The 22,704-nt window shown below is 35.1% G+C and overlaps 1 protein-coding gene across 1 annotated transcript in view; it reads left to right on the forward strand.

Moving 5' to 3' along the window:
• The first annotated feature begins 2,133 nt into the window (after positions 1-2,133).
• LOC129225602 (integrin alpha-PS1-like) overlaps positions 2,134-22,704 on the forward strand; it is a 201,837-nt gene continuing 181,266 nt past the window's right edge. Inside the window, exon 1 of the mRNA XM_054860057.1 lies at positions 2,134-2,342. Within this exon, the coding sequence (XP_054716032.1) occupies positions 2,179-2,342 (164 nt within the window). The 5' untranslated portion in view covers positions 2,134-2,178. The remainder of the gene's footprint in view (positions 2,343-22,704) is intronic.

Raw genomic sequence — 22,704 nt, forward strand, 5'->3', positions numbered from 1 at the left:
AAGTTTGATAAAATATGGACATTTAAAGCAATCAGTTTTTCACTGCGCATGCACGAAAGATAGCAATTTATAACTTTCATAATGTAAAACCCAACTGGGTTCCTCGACAAAATTCAGATGAATATCTTAAAAATGCAGAAAGTTCAGCGATCTAATGAATTCAAATTTGAATAACTCTTCGATTGCCGAAGAATCATGAAGATTCGTTCGCAAGTTTGCAACATTTGCTTACAATCGTTCAGTGATATTCATGATAAAAACAGATTATTTGCCTCACTTTTATCGCCTATCCCATTGTTTATTAAAATTTGGCTTATTAGATCGCAGACAACTTTCTGAACTTTTACGATATTCAAAGGGAATTTTATCGTGAGTTGAGGAATCCAGTTGGGTTTTAGATTATAAAAGTTATAAATGGCTATCTATTGCGCATGCGCAGTGAAAAACTTATTGCTTTAAATGTCCATATTTTATCAAATTGTAAACATTTTAATTTCAAACTTTAGTTATATATACTTCTTTTGTATGCTGTGAAGTTTTCTGAAAGTTTGGTAAGCTTTGATGGAAAATTTTGCATGTTATGAACCAAAACCCTTCAAATAAAATTCGTAGTTTTGAAAGAAATGCTTTTATCTTCGTGAATATCAGTGATACATTCTCGAAAGTATGTAAAATAATTGCACTTAGTAAGCTAAATAATTTTTTTAATTTACAGCTTCTTCTCAGCTATTTACGATGAATGATGATCAAGAAAACATTTTTGTTTTCCTCAATTTGTTATTGATCCCCGAAAAGCAAGGGTGAAATAGCTTTTAATCGAAAATGACACCTGGAGCATACATGCTATGTGACAAAAGTTACAAAGCAATTGGTCTTTTATTTCTTGAGAAATCCTTAAAAATGTGAATTTTTGAAAGTGTCCCAATACTTTTGGTTATATAGTGTATCTGCAAAAGAATACGAAAGTACTGTTTTTTTTTTTTTTTTTTTTTTGTATTAAAAGCGTTCTGAGAAATTTTAAAACCATAAGTACAACAATAAAAGTAAACAGTACAACATGCAGTATGCTATGAAAGCATATGTACAGTGATGCTCGTTTTCTCTGCAATGATCATAACGGTAGATTTTCGACAAAACCAAAGAAATGAAATATGTATTTCAAGCACAAAATTAGTTGTACTAAATTTAAAGAAAATGTTTTTTAAACGGTGTTTTTTCAACTTGTTGCATCTGCAAAGTATCCCGAAGAAAATGCTTTACGTAAATAAAAGCACGCTAAGAGAATTTCAAAATCATGAGTACAACAGTTTGCAGAAATACAATGAAAACATATGTACAGTGATGCTGGTTTTCACTGCAGTGACCAAAATTATTTATTTTGGCAAATTTAGCAAAGAAATGAAAAATCCCCCCCCCCCCCCCGGAAAAAATGAAAAATGTATTTTAAGCACAAAATAAATTGTACTTAGTTTTGAAGAAGTTTTTTTTTTTTTAATCAGGGAAAATTATTATTATTATTTTAAATGGAAAATGAGCATTATTTATTTGATGATTTATCCTCTGAAATATTAATTTGATTTTTTTAATATTAAAGTCATTGATGATTTATCCTCTAAAATATTAATTTGATTTTTTTAATATTAAAGTTATTCATAAAACTTGACTTGTAAAAATTTTATTCGCTGAAGAATTTATAACAACAACACTAATTCACAAGTAATAAAATTTCTGAAACATAATTTTAGAAGTACACTAAATTGTTTCACAATTACCCACTTGTTCGAACAAATTTGACTCACTCACTACGTTTAATCTTACCTAGACTTATTAGGTATTAATTCGAGAACCGCATTATGCAGATATCAATTCTTGGGAAATAAAGTTCGGACAGGAACGAGAAAAAAAAAAGTCATCGTCTTTATCAAATGTAATCCGCCCGACCCAGCATTCCATCCACCATGAAGAACACAAGTCACTGAGTTGCATCCTAAATAAGTTTTTCCGGTGATATTTTCCGTCGCCATTGGCGCCGCAAAAGGAAGAAACAAGATGTGAGCAACCCTCAGTTTGTGGAAAAGCTTGCCACATGCATTTCGCTGGTCTGAGAGCATGGCAGCATTGGTGGAACGGCGGCGTGTCTGGAGAAACTTGTGCGCGCCGCGAAGAAGCGTGTTCGAAATGTCGCTCTTGTATTGTTTGTGTATGTTTTTGTGTGTTGCGGACGCTTTTAATTTAGAACCCAGGATACCAGTCCTTAAACTGGGCGACAAGGGATCTTATTTTGGATATTCTGTCGCCGAACATCAAATTTTAGACTCGAGAAAGTCCGTCTTGGAAAATGTGTAAGTTGATTTTTTTTTAGCTGCTTTGGCTCTTTTCAGCTGATGACATAGTTTGTTTACGTTTTGTTTGAAACGCACTTTACTTAATCCAGGCCCGTCATTTCAAAATTTTTAGGGGGGGGAGGGGGGGAATACTTAGAACATTTATAAGTGAAAAAACAACAGGATACACTCACAAATGTATAGTTATAAAATGTTTCTGAAATCTGGGGGGGGGGGGGGGGAGGCAATCAGGCCTGTTATTTGAGAATCGGGGGGGGAGGCGGGAGTTATGAAAACATATATTAATTATGAGTTTTACCATGTATTTGTTAGTTTTTCCTTTTGATTGCATTGAGTATTTTTGTCCAAGGGAAAAACATTGAAATACGGGTCGGGGGGGGGGGGGGATTGACACCTCTTCCCGGAGTACCCAAATAATGGGCCTAACTTTACCTACCGACAAAACTGTGTATGTTTATTAAATGCTAGTTCAAAAGACAATAATTTATTATGAATGATAAACGTTTTGATTAATTAACAAGATTACAAGATAAAAATGTATTTTTGATTGAGCTTATGCAAATGTGGCACGTCAAAGCAAGTTTTTTTGTCCCTGTTGTTTCCGAAAAGAAAATCTCATTGCGCAGTGCTAAATGAACTAATTTGTTACTGACGGGTGGATATTTTTGGTTGGAATTTAATCATTGGAAACTTAGTTTTTTACTACACCCCATTTCAAGTTCGAACTTTCATTTCCACCTCTTTTCTGCATGCGATTTTTATTCATTTTACAGAACTCTCACTTTCCTCATAACACTTTTTGATTTCGAGTCTAATTTTTCTCGTAACCCCTTCCTGTAATTTACATTCCCCGTTTAAAGGAAGTTGGATCTGCGGAAAGTGTCATATCATTGTTTTGTGTTTTTCCTTCTTCGAAGACATTTTTCGCTTTACCGCTTTATTTACTGTTGAATCATTCCTAATTTTAAGCTCTTGGTTAAATTATGCCAAGGTTACTCCGAGAACGAGATATGCAACCTCTCCTAATCTAATTTGAGCTACGTCTACCACAAAACATCAAAGTTAAATCGATAAGTAAAATACAATGTCAATCATTTGAATGAATAAATACTGTGAATGTGAATGAAAAATCGAAATTGAAAAATAATTCACCCGAAATGTTCGGTCTTCTTTTGCCTTTGCCTTTGATATGTGGATGTTAATATTCACCGCTGAAGATTGACACTTACCAGATTTCGGTCTTTCACTGCACTATACATCAGTTTTCATTGATTTAAATCAGCTTGATTTAAATCATGATTAAAATCATGATTTAAATCAAGTGATTTAAAAAATCATTGACTTAAATAAAAACAAAATCATAAATTAATATCAGTTCATTTTATTTTAATTTTTCATTTTTAGAATGTGTTGCTCTAAATTTAACTGCACTGCATTATACAATACAATCTTAACTTCAACTGTTAAAGCTAAGTAGATCCCTCTTTCTGTGTGCAAAACAGATTTTCACTCTTGCAATATAATATTGCTTGTATATTACTCTAAAATTACAGTTCAATTCAGTACAGAACCAAATGAAAATTTGCAGTTTTTTCTTATACATCATCACTAATATAGTTAAGAAAAGTAATGTAGTTAATATTACTACTTAACTAATATAGTTAAAAAGCTCAACTCATCCTTTTACACTAAAAACGTACATGATGATGGAGACCTTAAAGCAAAAAATAAAACAAAATCACTTCTTATATAAATATTATAACATGTTTATAAATCTTAAAAATGTATTGAATACTTAGAGAGCTTATCTTAGTTTTAAAAGTAAGCTGAATGAATTCATCTTCTGTATGAAATATATTACGTTTATGAACGTACAGTAATTAATAACAACAAATTTTTGAAGATTAAAAAAAAATATGATTTAAAAAAGAATTTAATTTAAAAAATCCGACTTTTTTAATATTTAATAAAAAAAATCACGAACCCTGCTATACATATAATATACTATTTTCATTTTCTCCACACATTCCTCTGAAGCAGTAAAACGAACAATATTTTATATCCCGCTTGTGTCTTTTGCCTGGGCCTCACCATTAGTGTATGAGTGGGTTTTTTTTTTTTTTTTTTTGCAATCAACCGCAAAAATTTTTAGCCAAATTTACCAACTACTGAAAGTCGCACCGACATAGAAAAGCCAATGTGTAATTTTCATTCTTTACACCATATATTTTGGATTAAATTTTAAAAAATAATAGCAATGTTTAGAGTTTCATATAATATAGCGTGTCACGTGATAGGAGGAGGGAAGGGTGTCAGGGTGAAGTGTGACACTTTATGACAAAGAGAGAAGGGGGATCGCATTGGCTGAAAAAAAAAATGTGTCCTAGTATATGAACTTCCACAAAGTAAACCTTCATTCATTGCTACATTCCGCGAAAATGCTATTAAGCTTCCCTGCGTAACGAATACGTTTCCATCATGTATTTAAGAGGTTGCTTAATGACTTTTTCTTACAGCAACATTTATTTATATGTGTGCTACTCCAAAAATATTACTGGAATCCAGGGCCGTGTCCAAAGGGAAGGTTTTAGGGTTTAAACCTCCCCATTGGGAAAAAAATAATAAAAACAAAATGAAGAAAAGTGCGCATTTGGCTTAAAATTAATTTTAATGTTGAAATTTGTGTACATCATTTTTTCCTAATGCGTAGTAATTGCGTTTGGTAACGTAATTTACATTTGCAACGAGCCCCTTCCTATTTTGCTTGCTAAGCATTACCTTAGAATGTGTAACCTAAAAAACATATTTCATAAAAGAATTTGAAACTTTTTTAGTACCTGTTGCAATATACTTGCACAGTGGCATCATTATCCTTCGGTGGTCTTTCTCAGTTTTAACTTATCATTTAACTTGAATGTGAAGTTTTTTTTTTACCCCAAATGATGTAAAGTTTTACCTTAGAAGTGTGGGTAATTATTTGCTTATTTTAATTTAAATGTTTTTTAGACTGTCGTAAAACAATCTAAAATAAGTTTTAGTGTTCGTATCAGCATCAGCACTTGCCAAAAGCGCGTGCTAAATTCTAGATTGTGCTGATTTCATCAACAGAAGAAACTGAAAAAAACGCTCCAGATGACGTAAAAGTTTTAGGAATATGCTTGTTAAACCCTTCGTTTGCTTAAAATATGACAAAAATTGAGCTAGCTATCATTTAATGAATATTAATAACATCTTTATTGCAAGAAAACACATTTAGAGAAACTCTCAAGCAGATATAGCTGTTCTGTGAAAGTGCTTTGCTTTTGCTTAATTTTATGCTTTCTCACGTTACACTTAGAGTAGAAAATGATAGCATGCTTAGAAATTATCCTCACAAACGATTCGAGGATTTTCAAGAGTTTAATTTATGCGAAAAAGGTCTTAGATGTATTCCCCATGATCCCTTATTAAAATTTAAACAAAATAGTTTAAGTTTTCTTTCTTTTTCTTCTTTTTTTGTGTGAATACGTTTTGATACTTTTACCTGTTTTCTTCAACTTTTTAGCTTAAAAAACTTGTTAAACTTCTAGATCGCCTCCAGTTCGTTTCAATGGCGGATCTAACCGATCATTTTGGGAGGGGTCATTCGAAGTTTTTTTTAACAAGCTTGCTTTAGATTTTTGTCTTAAAGGTCACCTCTCAAACAGTACCGGATTTTTTATCTTTCTGAAAGACCATCGCCTCTACCCAACTTCAAGTTTTTTAATCAAGTTTTAATTTTGAACTAAAAACAAAAATGGGTTGAGAGCGAATTTATAAAACTCAAGATAAGTTTAATACCAAAAATTTCTTCATGTTTAAGTTATTGCTTTGAAGAAAAAGATATCAAAAGTTACAAATCTTAAAAACTCAATTTTATGCTGTCTTCAGTTACGTCAGAGGAAGGACGGAGGTGAGGGAGATCTGTGAAGAAAATATTAAGAAATTCAAGTCTTAAACGCAGTTTTAGGTCTTAGAAGACAAAGAAAAAAAGGGTCGGGATCCTGGAAACTTTTTATAAATTGGCGCAAAAAACTTACCGGAAATTTTGCCACTGAAGCCCCAAAAAAGACCATTTTAGGCTGCTTTTTTGAAAATGAAGGGCCTAAGGGCTGCTTTGTCTACTTGTCGCAGGGAATTTTCCATATTGAAGTCCCAAAGGACAATTTTTCGTTATCTTTCGTGACACTCGAGGATAGCATAGGAATAAGGGCTCTCCCCCAGAAAAAATGCAAAATTAAAGCCCTAAAAACGCAAATACAGGCCCTCTTTGATTTCTCGAACAGTAGCTGTACTCTGAGGGCAACACCGTTTGCAGATTGTCACCAAAGTGTCTAAAGTTAGTCTTTTGGAAATAAAAGTTATGTTTCGAGGAGGGATATATAATTGCGCCCCCAATTAAGACTTAAATTTCTTTCAAAGTAAAGCACATGTGTTAATTTTTTTTTCTCATAATACATTTTTTTTTCTGAAAAAAATCCCTGCACTCATAAGGTTTTGGGAGGGACCCATGCCCCCCCCCCCCTCTAGATCCGCCACTGGTTCTTTTCTCTATTTGTCCAATGCATACAGAAGCCAGCCAATTTAACCCCATCTGGCTAAAGATTTTCATGAAATGCGTTCAAATTTAACATTCAAAAACCCAAGTTTTTACTATTATTTTTTATATTTTAACGACTTAGATACATTTCATTACATAAGCAGTCTTTAAGTCAATGATACTCAACCTGCAGGGAGTTGAGCTTTTGTGGGTGACCCGGTAACGACCGTCGAGATATTTGACAAGATGACAAGCCGTGATATGAACTTATTTTTGTGCAGGAACATCCAAGAAAAGAAAAAGCCTTTTTTTTCCCTTTTAATGAGCAAGTGCAGCTTGGTTGGTCCCTTAAAACGACCGCTTATTAGACGATTTCAGCTACGACATTATCAAACGAACGATAACTGTATTTAATTTTTTTTTTTTTTTTTTTTTATGTGTGAAGTAGCTGTCATGTCTATGAGATCCAAGTGAAAAGTTTAAGTATACTGCTATCTTTTAGACAGTGCAATTTCAGCGAAATCAAGTCTACCGATTTCGAAAATTTGTCTAACTTGACACCATTGGGTAAATAGTTTACATGTGGTTAGAAACAAATCAAAAAATTTTGTTTTCTATAATTATTAGTCTACATTTTTCCTGTTATTATCCGAAAATTATAATGAGACAAGTATATTTCTTTTTGAAGGACTAGTTTTGAATGAGTAAGAAATAGCTTTAATATCATTAAGAACTCTGACCTTGAAACTAATTGCTTTTTAGGCTATTAATTACTTATTTCAATACAAAACTATATAGCGTCTCAGTCTGACAATCATTTGGTGATACACTCTATGACAAAAAAAATCGACGCACCAAGAAGGAGTGATCCGATTGAGACGAAAATTGGTGGATAGGAAGACAATGCACATAATAGTAAATGATTAAATTCTTAGAACAATTAAATAATTTATGTCAGAGTTACAGTAACAAGTTCAATAAGGTATTGACCCGCCTCTAGCCTAAATACAAGCTGAAGCAGGGTGTGGTAAACACCGAGAAAGCTCCCGGAGGTTGTCCTGTGGTATTTCAGGCCAAATATTCGCTCCAATTGTCGGACGAGGTTATCAACATTTCCTTGCCAGGTGCAATCGTCATCTCATCATATCCCAGACATGCTCGATGGGAGAGAGATATGACGATCTGGCAGGCCACGGAAGAGTTTGGCAAGCTTGCGGACAGTTCATAGCAACACATGCCGTATGTTATCTGTCATTTTCCTGCTGAAAACCAGTCGAGGATACTACAAAAGGAACGGCAACAAAACAGGTCTTAGAATGTCGTCGTCGCACCACTGTGCAGTAAGTGTACCTCTAATTACGACCAACGGGGTCCACTTATCAAAGGAAATGGCACCCCAGACCATAATGCTTTGTTGAGGGCCAGTGCGGCGTGCAAAAGTGAAACCAGGATCCCTCCTCTGCCCTGGGTGTCTTCAAACACGTCTTCGATGATCGTCATGACACAGATAGAAGCAGGATTCGTCGCTAAAAACTATACATCCCCAGTCGGCCCCATTCCGACCTGATCGAGTCATGCACCACTGTAATCTAGCTCGGCAGTGTGTAGGCGTCAGTGGCAGGTGGTGTAATGGTCGGCGCGAGCGTAAATTTCGTTGTCCGTCGTCTGTAAATGGTCATGATGGACATTGGTGTTTAGGTTTAACGTCTGATGGTTCATAGAGATGAAGAAAGCTCTGTGACAGCTGATCGGACAATCACTGTCATCACGATCTGTTGTGACCCTAGGTCGAGCGCTAACATCCTGACGCTGAACTCTGCCATTTTCTACCCATCCTTGCCAGCATCTTCGAATCGTCGCATCACTTCGACTCAAATGACGAGCGATTCTCCGATTTGACCAGCCGGCCTCTTTCAATCCAATGATATGACCTCTTTAAAACTCCGACAGTTGCTCGTAATGAGCACGGACCATGCGGCGAGGCATTTTAAAGTTGTTGAAAGGTAATCTGAATCGCAATGAAACCGAAAGTTTTAAAAACTGTTGAAGAACTGCTCTTTATATACATCTGCTGGATGCGCTGGAGATCATTCTGATGATATTCATTCATTGGACACCAAATTTTATTCATTTGCACATCTGGTCGAAACAATCCAGCATACAAAATTTCAAAGCAATCGGATGATTGCTTCTTGATGCGAGATTTTTTTTTTTTTTGTTATAGAGTGTATATACCCGAATTGGAGACCATGGAAACAAATATGAGATGGCGAAACCGGTTTTTGTGTCATTTTGTTAGATTCCCGTTGAACCGACGGTAATTTTTAGAACTCTTGCGTGCCCCCCTCCCCCTCCCTATATTTCTGAAATTAAGCTCTAGTTGCACATCCGAGTTGTTTAAAACTAACACCATTCATAAAAATAGAGATTTTTTTTCAAACTTAATCTATTGTTTAGGAAGAATTTAGAGCATTAATGTAAGAAATAGATTAAATACGTTTTGAATGGTATTTGAATGGAAATTTCTTAAATATTTAGCGATTATTTATTTTGCTCAAGAAATGTCATTTTGAGTATTTCTCATTCTTGTTTCATCTTTATTTCGTAATGGGCCATCTTTTTTGCATCATTTATAGCGATCGATTTTTTTCTATTATAGGTAACTATTTTCATGTATTTTTATAAAATCAATGAACGAGTTATTTTCGTTTTCATCATATTTTTAATACGTTATAGAAAAGTTAAGGATTTTCTATTAAGCAATTTTTTAAATTTCAGCAAATTATTGTTAAATTGAAAAATTTCATTTGAACTTGTTTGCAGTGCTTCATAAAAGATTTTAAACAATCAAATTGTTCAATATTATGTGTGCAAACATCAGATCAAGTAGTATATGTATTCAATTATTAACTTGGAGTAAATATTGAGTTTTTTTTATTGTAGCTGCGTTTTAAGAACCTCACTCTTTTCATGGCTATTTCTTTTTTCTGAAAAATTTATGTCCCTGTTATAGCTTTTATGAAAAATGCAAATTTTTCTATTCATAAATTTTAAATAAGTATAAAATTATTCCTATTATGATTTATTATTGTAATTTATCTGTTACTTTTTTTGTTTAATTTCATGACTAAAAAATGTCTATGTGCAATCTTTCCACTTTAATTGCAATTTGTTGACGGTTTCATATTTTTATTCTTAAATTTTTTTTGAATGATTAAACAACATAATTAAAAGTTTTTTAACTATGTATAATGCACATAATCCATGCATTATTACAATATTGCTGAAATCTTAGTTATATGTTCAATTTAAAAAAAAAAAAACAAATCAGTTGGTTATGAAACAGTGTCTTTGTTTTTCTTCTTCTTTTTTTTTTTTTTTTTGGTTGTTGTTCTTTCTCTGTCATCTTACAACAGTCAAACAAAAGAAGCATAACTACATCCTATATAGATTGTACGTAGTACGATCCAAAATTTCGGGGACAAGCTGTATAAAACTTTACCCAGAATAGTTCACATTACCGAAGCACATCCACCTTCAAAGTGTCACCTTGAGGGACTATGTACTTCTGCCAGTGTTCATATAGCTTTGGGAAACACCAGTGGAAGCCATTTTTGCAACCTACTATGATGTACCTTTATCGTCTCTTGACGGAAGAAAGCGTCAGGTAAGAGTCACACGGAGCTAAGTCCGACGAAACGTTTTGTTATTTATTTGTCATATTAGAGCATTGATCAATCAAACCGTGCATCCTCAACATGAAAGTCGCCTTCTTCCCCTCGATGAAGTTAAAGCAGCAGCGCAAGAGACCTTACAGGAGGTTGCGGAAAATGGCTGCCAGGAGTGCATCTAAAAGCTATACGAACGTTGGCAGAAGTGCATAGTCGTTCAAGGTGATTATTTTGTAGATAGATGTGCTTCGGTAATATGAACTATTTAGGGTAATGTTTTATACTGCTTGTCCACGAAATTTTAGATCCTACTACGTACGTATGAGTTTTCAACTTATGCAACATTCAAACAGCGGCCGCACATCACGTTCGCCACGTAAAGCGGACAGAGTAACGTTTTCCGAAAAGGGAGAAGCGTTCATACTTTGCGGAATGCGAAAAAGTCACATGTCAGTCTCTCATCCAATAGAGAGAGCGGGCTCATCTCGTAGAGACCAATGCAATGCGACGCCCAACTCTACGGACCGTCAGAGCCGTCAGAAATCTTGCTTCTCGTCCCGTCGACAGGTCCCGTACAATACGGCTTGCTGTCATGGCAACGCCGGTCGAAAACTGGTTTTCGGGAGAAAAGCATACGTCGGTGACGGATGTGCGGACGTAGTGTGAATGTTACATTACTATTTCACAACGTTTCTGGGTGACGCAAGTTTACGTGTATGAAGACATCACAAGAGAACTTGCGATAATTAACTGAGGAGATGTTCAAAATGGATATTTGGATCATCTATATGTTCTTTGGTACATATGCGTGTACAGATGTGCCGAAAAAACTTGTGAAGTTTACATTGGGTGATCGTAAAATAGAAATTAGGTTAAATTTTGATTTTTTTTTTTTTTTTTGATTACAAGTCCTTATTCACAGAAAGGAAGTAAAGTGAAATGAATAAATGATCCTTTAAATCCCTGACAATCTTATCAATTTATTTCCATTAGATATTTTTTTTTTTTGCCATCGGCCAACGGCATCGGCCATCGGGAATCGGCCATTTGGAGGAAAACAATCGGCAATCGGCCATCTTTGAACAATCGGCCAACAATCGGCATCGGCCCATCGGCCAAAAAATGCCATCGGTCGAGCCCTAGAAATTTTAAATATGAGCCTTTCCGTATTATGCTGTTAAAACGCCAACATGCACCAGTTATGTAAACTGACTTATGACAAGCAGTAACATTAAATTCAACTTTTAAATCAATAACTATTGTGTATATTTTTGGGAGATGTGTCACTGTTGTCGCCCATGAGTGATAAGTTTGTCTTTTCCATTGGTATTTAAGTTTTTAATTTCGTTCGCAATTACTCCTGCAAAGAATAACTTTTTAAAATTTAAACTTTATACATTTTTCCGCATTTCAATTCGTTAAATTTACATTGCTTTCATTGGGTGATACAGGGGCACTCACGCCCCTAAGAACAAGAGTCCACCCCACTATATATCGTAACCCCCCCCCAAAAAAAGCAAGAGACCCCTCCGAAAACAGAAGTGAAAAATACCCCTCAACCCCCCCCCCTGAAAATTTTAGTGGAGCAGTCTGCGCCATGAGGTGCACCTAGGGGTGCCCCCCATAGGTGGGTACCTCTGGTGAATATACAATCATGACAAACTGAAGTGCTCGAATAGCTTTTAACAGTGAAGCAATACCTCCTGATAATACTTCTAATTTTCGCCATGACTTAATAAAGTACTCTCAAGTCAAAGTCGAAGACTGTTTTATGCGTCTGCTGGCTTCTTGCCACTTGTGGTAGCACTTGAACTGCATTCCACTCAACTCCACCGCTGCATCGACTGCAGAAAAACACTTTTTGATTCAAGCAAGCAAATGTTTTCTTGTTTCTCATTTTCACTTTGTGCCCTGGCGGCAACAGCCGGAGATTGGACCGCTCGCGAAACCGATACGATCGAGTTGCAAAAGAATGATGCTTCAAATGCCTTGTTGCGGACTGGTTAATGAGAAATGCAGCTGGCGATACTCCTGTCAAATATGTGCTCGAAATCCTTAATCCTTTACGCCAGTGGTTCCGGTTTATTTTCAGGAAATGACCTTGCGTAATGTTTGACGCATCGCATGGTCTGCACCACGTTTAGAGCAAATCTCATTAAAATAGGAATAATAATAATAGTGACTGTTATCTATTTTTTAAATTCTAGTTTGTTCTATTGACGGACTGTAAATGTCGTGTTTTTCAAAGAAATAAAATTTTAACAAATTTGAACTATTTATTGTATTATATATTCTTGCCTGATCTACCAGATATTGGATACATAAGTCCCGTTTTTAGGCAGCCTGTTCCGTTGTCCCCGCACATTGTGTCGGGGCGTAGAAATGTTCCGTTTTTTGAAAGTTAGTAGCTTTGCTCTGGCAGATTTAAACCAAAAAAAAAAAAAAATGTCTGAAACGTGAGCATAATTTGATCAAATATAGAGCGGTGATCAAGTTAGTCATATAAGTAATTTAAAAGAAACCTGTAACTTCTCGTGCAAAAGTAAGCATAACCACACGACAGATCAGGGAGATCAGGGAAAGTCAGGAAATTTTATTAATCATGGGAAAGTCAGGGAAATATCAGGGAATTTTGAAAAAATAGCAAAAAATCAGTGAAAATTGATTTTATGAAGAAAAAAAATTTTTTTTTTTTTTTGCTTTGCAAAATTAAGTACTCTAAATCCCTACGCATTTTCCACCAATTATCTGTTCAAAAAAAAAAGTAAAATTAATGAGGTGCGATTATACACTGCCGCATATTTGTGCATCTTTTTTCCTCAACGTCAAAGTATTGAATTTTACTTATTAACCACAGGATGGACTTCCTAAGATTGCTTCTGTGTCTGTTAGGTTGTTTATTTTACCTAGCTTGAAATTTCCTTTTACGCTTTCAATGCTATGTAAAATAAACAACCATACAGGCAAAGAGGAAGCCTTCATTAATGCCTCAGCTCCTTTGCCTTTATTCCATTGTCTCGAAGTAATTAGCGTACTGTAATCACGATTTCAAGAAGAAATCTTTGGTTTTTGAATTAATACTATAAAAGCTTAAAAGTTATTACTTCTTCGCGTTTTTAATTTAATTGTTAAAATTGAACTTTCAATAAAAAAACTTTGTTTTTTGCCGTTATACTATTTGTTGTCACCGCAGATTATAAAGGTTTTCTTTTCTTCAGACTTAAGTGATTCTTTAATTTTATAACCAAGTTGTATTCTTCTTTTGTATGTTTTGAAATTAACTAATTGCTTTTTTTTCCTTGCATTTCAAAGTTGTTTGTTACAAAAGCAATCTAAGATTTTTTTTCGTTACATACTGAAATCATTTGAAATAGAGTTAACTTGTGTACTTAAGTAAATAACATTATTTTTTTTATTGTTAAAATGCTGTATTCATTCATTAAAACTAGAGACGTACCGAGTAGCACTTTGGCCGAGTAGCCGAGTACCGAGTACTCGGCCTTTCACTACTCGGCCGAGTACCGAGTTACCGAGTACTCGGCCTTTCACTACTCGGCTGAGTTACCAAGTACCAATTTTGTTTTAAGAAGAACCACCGACACACATGTGATGAATTTTGAACTTATTGGAATAGTAGTATAGACCTCCTTGTCCATATAATAGTTTTTAAAACTAAATTCCAGCTGAAATTTAATTACGCATTATATTTAAACAATTTTGTTTGTGTCAAAAATTTTACAAAAAAATTATTTTTAAAATTAAAAATAAATAAATAAAAGGTATGATTAATCAAGTTGGAATTAAAACAAATTACATTGAAATCCCTCTAATGCGGACAATTTTTTTTGTCCGCAATAGAGAGGTGTCCGCAGGACAGGGGTTTAATAATATTATTTGCATTGGAACTGGGGAATTAAAAATTGTCCGCATAAGAGGGGTGTCCGTTAGGAGGGGTTTCACTGTATACCAATCAATTATAGTTCTAGTCCGCCAAACATAAATAATTTTTAAAAGCAGATAAAACAAATGTACAGGAACACTGCAGACACGTGTTTCGCCCCCCCCCTCCCCCCGTTATAAGGAACGTCTTTTTCAGTGCATAACTTGTGAGCTAAAGAATGTAAAGACATACAACAAAAAAATCCAACTTTTGTCGGATGCCTTTAAATCCACAAGCTCCCATTTTGTGCATTAAAAAAGAAATTCCTTGTAACGCCAAAACACGTGTCTGCAGTGTTCCTGCATTGTGCTTTTAACATTGTTTTATTTAATTTTATTTTTTAAGCAAAGGTATTTTTATATTTTTTATAACTAATTTTTGTTTTTAGCAAAAATCCATTTTTAACATAAAAATTCCATATTTTCTATACTTCCCTTTTTTGCATAATTTTTAATAAAAAAGTTTTATTAATTTTGGGGACATAAAAATAAAGATTTATTCCATTGAAGCATTACAAACTTCATTTTTCTCAAAATTTAAATTTGACTTATAAATTTTAATTGTAAATGATTGCAGAATATAATGCTTGCTCTTTTTTTTTATAAATTTTAGTATCTGTCTTGGACAATATTCAATTTTTTGCAACTACTCGGTATTGGCCGAGTATCTGATCAGAATTTGGCCGAGTACCGAGTACTCGGCAAATTGGCCGAGTATGCCGAGTACCGAGTAGTTACCGAGTACTCGGTACGTCTCTAATTAAAACCTATGTTCTTGATTAGCGAAAAGCTCTCTATGAATGGATGTCAAATGGTTTCATCTGTTTTGCATAAATATGTCGATTAGTTATATAAGAATAACTACATTACTTCTATTCTTTTACTATTACTTGTTATTCTTGCAACAATTATTATACTGTTTGAAAACTTAGTTCAAAATAATTTCAATTACTTTTCAGTTCTATCATAAATACATATATGTTTTTAAGAGTAATTTTAATAGTTTCTTAAAATTCTTATGCTAAGTGGTTTCTGGAAGTAAAGTATTTTTTTTTAAATTTTCTATAATCTTTCCATGTAGAAAAATTTAATATACTGTTTGTAGGTCCCCCCCCCCTCCAAAAAATTGACTTGATATGTTTTTTTTAACCATTTTATTAAAAAAGCAGCATCTTTTTAAAATATATCTTTAGTTCAACAACTTTACACAACTTAAAACGTTTAAAATACTGCATATTATACAAACATACAATGGATTTCAAGTAGAGCAAAGAAAGAAAACCATTATCATTGGTAACGTAAATCAGGGAAACTTACTGAACTTAATCAGGGATATCAGGGAAAAGTCAGGGAACTTTTTTTCACAGTTCCTGAAGCCACCCTGTTTTTACCATAATTGGCAAATATTAGCCAATTTGGCTTTTTTGATATAAAAAATAATTTAATTTTTCTTTCATTATCAACACGCACACAGTACTTGATTAAAATGGGCCCTTTTTTCAGAAACAATTCAATTATCTGAAATTTTGATTATCCGAATAGGTTCCGACTCAATTGGGTTCGAATTAGTGGAGTTTTACTGAATTTGGTAAAAGCTCCATTTTCAGGAGGAGAAAACTACGATTTTAAATACAGTAGGTCCTCGTTTTACGCGGATTTGATTATACGCGGTTTATTATTTGGCACCTTTATTTCATTTTACGCCTACGAGTTTTAATTTCACGCAGATGAGGCAAAATTTTCCATTTTTTCAAAATCCAAGCTTTTAAGATTGCAGATAAAGCGTAATAAAGCTGCGTTTTGAAGTGTTAATCACCGAGCTGGGGCCGCCGGGGACATTTTTTGCGATTGGTTCGAGCTCTTTCCAGAAGTAATGTTATTAAACTCACACAATTCAGAGCTCACTGGAAGAAGAGCTCTTAGAAGGGATAAAAGAGAACGAAACCAACGAGGATACTGACATTGATTACAGTCAAAAGCTTTCTCACTGGAAATGACCGAATATCATTCCTTGACAATGACAAATGATCTTTCCGAATTGTTAGCGGAGGAAGATCCCGTCATGGAAATGACTCGAGTGATCATGAAAGTGTTAATGCCCCCACAAAAGACTAAGGAGAAAAATAATTAATGACTGCCGAAAGAATATCATAAACAGTTATTTTATAAACACTAATTTAATTCATGTTTTCTTTGTATGCGTTGTGCATATGTATCGGAATAAGTACATATTAAACTTATCTATCACTAGAATCACTTCCGTGGAACGTAACCACTGTTGCAAAACGAGGGTCTGCTGTATTTAATCTGTTATGTAGAATTTTATTTCAATGACCTAATGGTTTACAATAATCAGGCTCTACTGTCCGCTGTATTAGGCAACATTCAGCGCAAAACTTCCCATTTACCCCGACTTCCGAAGTTTACGACGCATCACCGCCGAATAAAAGTCGGAGATGTCGTTGCCACCATATTTTTCCCAATCGAGCCGATGAAAGGGTCAAATATCTGCTAACAGCCCCATTATCATGTCACCGACAACGAAACATAATTTTCCCGGGAGGAAAGAATTGCTCACTCTTCTTTTATTTTCTCCCGTTTCTCTATTCTTTTCTTCCGAGGAATAATATTGACATAACTTGCTCGCCGCCTTGGATCAATGGTTTGCGTGCGATTCGCGTATATCATTTTCCCTTGGCTGTTTGAATTGCCAGCTTCTCTCGCCCTCCTCCTTTGGCCTTGCGCTTGATCTTACCGAGATATAAGCTGTGAGAGAATTTCGAGGTTATTCTCTTTTTTTTTCAACAAGGTATTATAAGCGTGGGAAAATGATAAGAAGTGAGCAGACATTTGAATCTTTGTTTTGCGATTTTTTTAAGGATGAATCAGGTGTTTAAAGAAAAACATAATCGAATTCGTGTAGCCAGTAATAAGTAAAATAGGTATATACCTTTGTGCGGAATAAATAAACGACAAAATCAACGTCATTAAAGTACAGAATTGTAATGACATTATAAGAATATGTTTCGGGTTACAATCAGGGCTGTGGAGTCGGAGTCAGGCTGATTCTGAGATAAAGGAACCGGTGTCGGCCATTCTTCCCTCCATGTCCGCAACTCTGCCAGTGCTTGCGGAGTCGAACTAATTTTAGGGTAAAAGCATCAGAGTCGGAGTCAGAGTCGAAATCTCTGAAATTGCTGGAGTTGGAGCCGGTCATTTTCCCTCCAACTTACAGCTCTGGTTACAAGGAATGCCTTTTTTCAAGCAGCAGTCACTACGCTACTGTTAGAACGCTGTCTCTGTATTGATCAGGAGCAGATGCGTGCACAGGGGAAGGGGAGGGACACCTGTTGGCTCGGGCCCGAGCTTGAAGGGGAACCAATAGTTTTAAAACTATGCGTGAAATATAGGGGTAAACAATAGGAAGGGAGGCCCGGAAAAGTCATTACTTGTGACGGGCCCCAAAATTTCTGTGCACGCCCCTGCTCAGGAGATTCTGTCTGAACTAGTATGTATATTCCGGTAAAGTCCGAAATCTGGTAAATGTCGACATTGGCCGGTGGATATCAATATCAACATTCACATTCCAAAGTTATCGGCGAAAGACTGAAGATTTCCGGTGAAATTCGACGTTCTCCAATTTTGCTCTATCACAGTATCATCTGCAATATTTTTAGAATTATGTGCTTTAATAATGTCAAATTTATTATGCGTCACGATCGAGGACGTCCCAATCGCAGTTTTTTGGGTGGAGGGGAGGGAGGAGGAATTCTTAATTTACCGAATGAAATTCTAAGTTTGCCGAATGATATAATAAAAGCATGCACACATACTTACATACATTTCGAAGAACTATTAATATCGTTAAAAAAACAATATTATCTAAGAATTTGCGGAACTGTTAGACAAAATTTCCTGAGCAAAGAAAGCTTTTGGGAGGTCACAGTGACCTTCCATCAGGGTGCCTCTAATCGTTGTTTTATTTTTAAAGTGTTAAGAAGGTCCAAGAGTCTAATAATAATGTGCCAGTTTTTGCTGTGTCAATTGTATCGGGAGAGCTTCTTTCTGCTGTGGAATTAGTTGTTTGCGAGCGCCATTCTTGGTGGGAAACATGCATGTTATTTAGAGCTTGACCACGGAGGGAGGTGGATGAACTAAAAGGGGAAATCCAACGCTTCATTTTGTAATAGGTAGGATTAGCGAGAACGTGAAAGCAGCAAAATCTCGCTGATCCTACCTATAACAAAATGAAGTGCTCTGTTTCCGCTTCCAGTTATCCGAAGCCTGAATTCATGAAACCATTCTAGCCTCCATTCCTGAAGACGGGAGATATCGCGCCCGGCAACAGTAGTGACACAACTCCAAAGAAAAAGAAGGAATGAAAAACAGCATTATAGAAAATCCAGAGTGTAGGAGTCGGACTGATTTTGAAATAAAGGCGTCGGAGTCGAGATTTTAAGTTCTAAGAGTGTGGAACTCCGAGTCGGTCCTTTTCCCTCCTTATCCGCAACTCTACTAGGGCTACAGAGCATTGAGAAGAATTAAAGGATGGAGAGGTGTGAAGCTTTAAAATCTTGAAGCAATGGGGGGAATCTCGAGTCACGTGATATATTTTGGAGTAAAGTTTGAGAAGAAATCGGGTTTCTTTCACTCTTTTCACGTAAAACGTGTTTCCCATTCGTCCTGGTCCAACCGCGTGATTTGGGATTTTTGGCCTCAGCGTTTGCTAAGCCAATGATTGGACTGGCTCCCTCCAGTTACTAATTCCTGCTCTAAGCTATGGAGTCGGATTGTTTTTGCGGTGAAGGAGTCAAAGTTGAAAGCTTTGCAATGGGGTCGATTCCAAAAAAGTATGAAAAGTTTCTGAAAGAGCATGCTTATAAAAACATAGGATCTGACTATTTTTTGAATAATTTGACTAAGTTTAATATTTTTAAGAAAATACTTTAATCGGTGCGCTTTCATTGTTTACGCTTCTGCCGATGACATCACAAATGATGAAATACCATTCATTGTTGCCATTCGCAGAACGTAATATTTAATTTGCTTCTTTACACACATGTACTGGCAACGATATTGTTGATAGCAAGCGTAGAGCGCAATATTTAATCCGCTAAATGAGTATCATAACGTGGAATCGCAGCAGACACATGCGCCAAAAGTACATCATTTGTGAAGACCACGCCTTGTTAGAAAAACCAAACACTTAAAAAAATTAATTAAAAAATAATTGTTGGGAAAATTAAAGTGTTTTCTGGGTCCATGTCATTTTTTTTTAACTTTTTAAAAAGAATTTGATAGAATAATATCAAATTCAGTGACTAAAAGTAATGTTTTTTGACTGAGTGAAAGAAACAACCCCATTCCAAAAGTCGGAGTCTAAGCTGAAGTCGGCCATTTTCCTTCTCACTCCGCAATCCTGGGAAAATAAAGGTTTTGTGAAACACCAGTTTTAACTGATATTTTTTCAACTACTACAATGAACCCAAAACATAATGATGCTAATACTTACTGGTTGGTTTTTGTTGTCTAAATGAATAGTGTATATTCAAAGTTCGCAAACTTTGCTTCTAAATTTCAAAATTTTAAAAATGTCTTACTATTGGTATCGTTTATATGCCACCTTATACCAATTAAGTGGTCTAACTGAGCGAGTTTTGTAGCAAGAAATAGCGTCAAATTTAGGTCTTAAATGAATAATTTTTCCAAATTTTTGAGACTTGTCTCTTCTGAAGAAGGGATGCGACTTGGCAATTATTTTTAAATTCCGTTCTCCAACGTGCTATTTTATGTGCACAGAATGTTTTTCGTGAAATTTTCCGACGACCCAATACAAATGTCTACAATCTGCGATTTAAATGTACTTCTAAAAACGTATAAAACAAAACATATTACTTTTCTCTTATGTTACGAAGAAGGTAGTTTTAATTAAAATACACCATGCTGCCTTTTTTTTTCGTAATTCGTAACAGCTACGTTGTACTCGGTGACATGGGTATTGTTGAGCAATTGCGCAATTCTTTTGTGCCAAAAAAGCTTTTTACATAATTCGTTTTGTCGAACTCCACGTCCCTGTGAAATACGGAGAAAAAAACGCATTGTAAGGTAATTCATTTTTTCTCAGTATGGAATTAAAATAACAGATCGCGCAACTGTTTCTGCCGCAGGAAAAATCACGAAAAACACATCTTTCACGATATAAACATCGACGGGAGTCACGTATACCCCTTGTACTCGTTATTATTCATTCTGCGTTCGTTTTAAACAATGAATTGTCAACGCAGTTATCTTTAGTAACAATTTCGTGGGTTAATTGTTCGGTAATAGTTTATTTTGTTCGTTATTTCCATTTTAAATAACGCAGCATATTCGTCACGAAAACTCAGGAGCTGACTAGGATATTACGATTGAGCTGTCGCGGCCTTATGGGACACTTCCCCACTTTTCTTCAATATTGAAGTTCAGAAATGTAATTTTAGACGAGAGGAGGTTAGGGGATATCCCCCGGAAATGTTTCGAAATTGAAGTCCGAAACGTTTGTGATCAATATCAGTAAATTTGTAAATGCAGAGTAAAAAGGGAGTAATAAAAATCATTCGCAGTTCCCTTGAAAAATTTCTGGAACCGCCCTTGCGAATGAGAGAAAAGTTAACTGTTCCAGCTCCTATCACAGTTATAGGATTATTCAAATGTGGAATTTGTTCTCGACCTGAAGATTCAAATTTTTAGTTAGTGGCCAATGGTCGGTAGACAATTTTATTAAGGAGCCTCGTTGTGAAGAACAATTTTTTACGAAAACAGAAAGGTACTACACTAAAATGTAAGCTGAGGAAGAAAATTTTGGCACGTAAGACTTTTGACTTAACTGCAATTCATTCATTTGTACGAACTTCTTTTTTTTTTTCTCCATCCCCTAACCTTTTGTACGTTCCCGCTAGTTAACGCTTGCTAGTTGTTGGGGTGGAGTAGCAGGGTGAAACGAAAAATGCTTTTTACTTATGTGTAGGCTATGGCAATATGGAGATGTGAAAACAAGGGATCGTTTTTACAGCCCAAACTAACGCGACAAAAATAGAAGCAACTTGTTTCAAAATGAAAAAAAAAAAAAATATGTGTGTAGTAATTTTCTGTTTATTGCAGGTGACTAGTTGAATGTTTTATTTAGTTGCCAAAGTAAGTCGTTTTATCGCCAAGTGGCGGTGATTATTTTCAGGTTTAGTTCGCTGTTTGTATGTTTGTTTTGTAAGGAGATGCCGATCTAATATGCATATTTTAAATTGTTATTTTAATTTTATCCGTTTTTTGAGTCTGTACCGTTATTTCCATAGTTACACTTTGCGCAACGCTCAAATGTGCCATTTTCTAAAGGATACGGAACAACGGGAACGTGTCAACAAAAAGTTCATCGGGTGAAATTTTTTAAGTATGTTTATACCAATAATTTGAATTATGTGAACTTGCACGTTATTACTAAATATTTTTGCTCGTTCCTAATACACCTGGGTATTTTCTATTTTCATTTATTATTAATGATTTGTGGACTAGCGAAAAAGCACAGTTGCAAATCGCGGATCTCAAAGCAATGTCGATTGTAAAAAGTGATAAGTAAATTGAGTGAAATCTTGAATTCTTGTGTTACTTAAAATCACCACCAAATTTACTCAAGCAAAATTTGTGTGTTAAGAAGTATACTACATCAATACTTCTTTTTTAAAGTTTATTTCTGTTCTTTTCTATAATAAGCATAAACTGTACAAAATATGCAACTTTTTTTACTGTACTTCCCGTTGTCTAAAATTATTCAATGTCCTGTTTTGAGGAAAAAATAATTGGTTATCCACCTTAGTAATGACGGATCTTCGACAAATAAAAGAACCATTTTTCTACAGAATTCTTTCTCTTGAACAATAGAACCTAATTGCGGGCACCCATTTCTTCAGCACCAAGAAACATTTCATTTGACGGTGACGTAATGGCTATTTTTATCCAGATTAACCGCACTCTACTTACACAATTCAAAAATAACTTATTTTTTCGAGAGCCGCTGAAGCCACTTCGTAACCTAATGGTTATTACAAAGAGTTTTGTTTTCAGAGGCTTTGCACTTCTCTCTCCAGTAAAAAATGTCGCTGACTTAACTCTCTGATTATTTTAATTGTGTGAAGAGCATAACGGGAGTGTTAACTTCAGT

Source organism: Uloborus diversus, chromosome 7 (assembly GCF_026930045.1).
Source record: "Uloborus diversus isolate 005 chromosome 7, Udiv.v.3.1, whole genome shotgun sequence".
In the NCBI taxonomy this organism is placed as follows: domain Eukaryota; kingdom Metazoa; phylum Arthropoda; class Arachnida; order Araneae; family Uloboridae; genus Uloborus; species Uloborus diversus.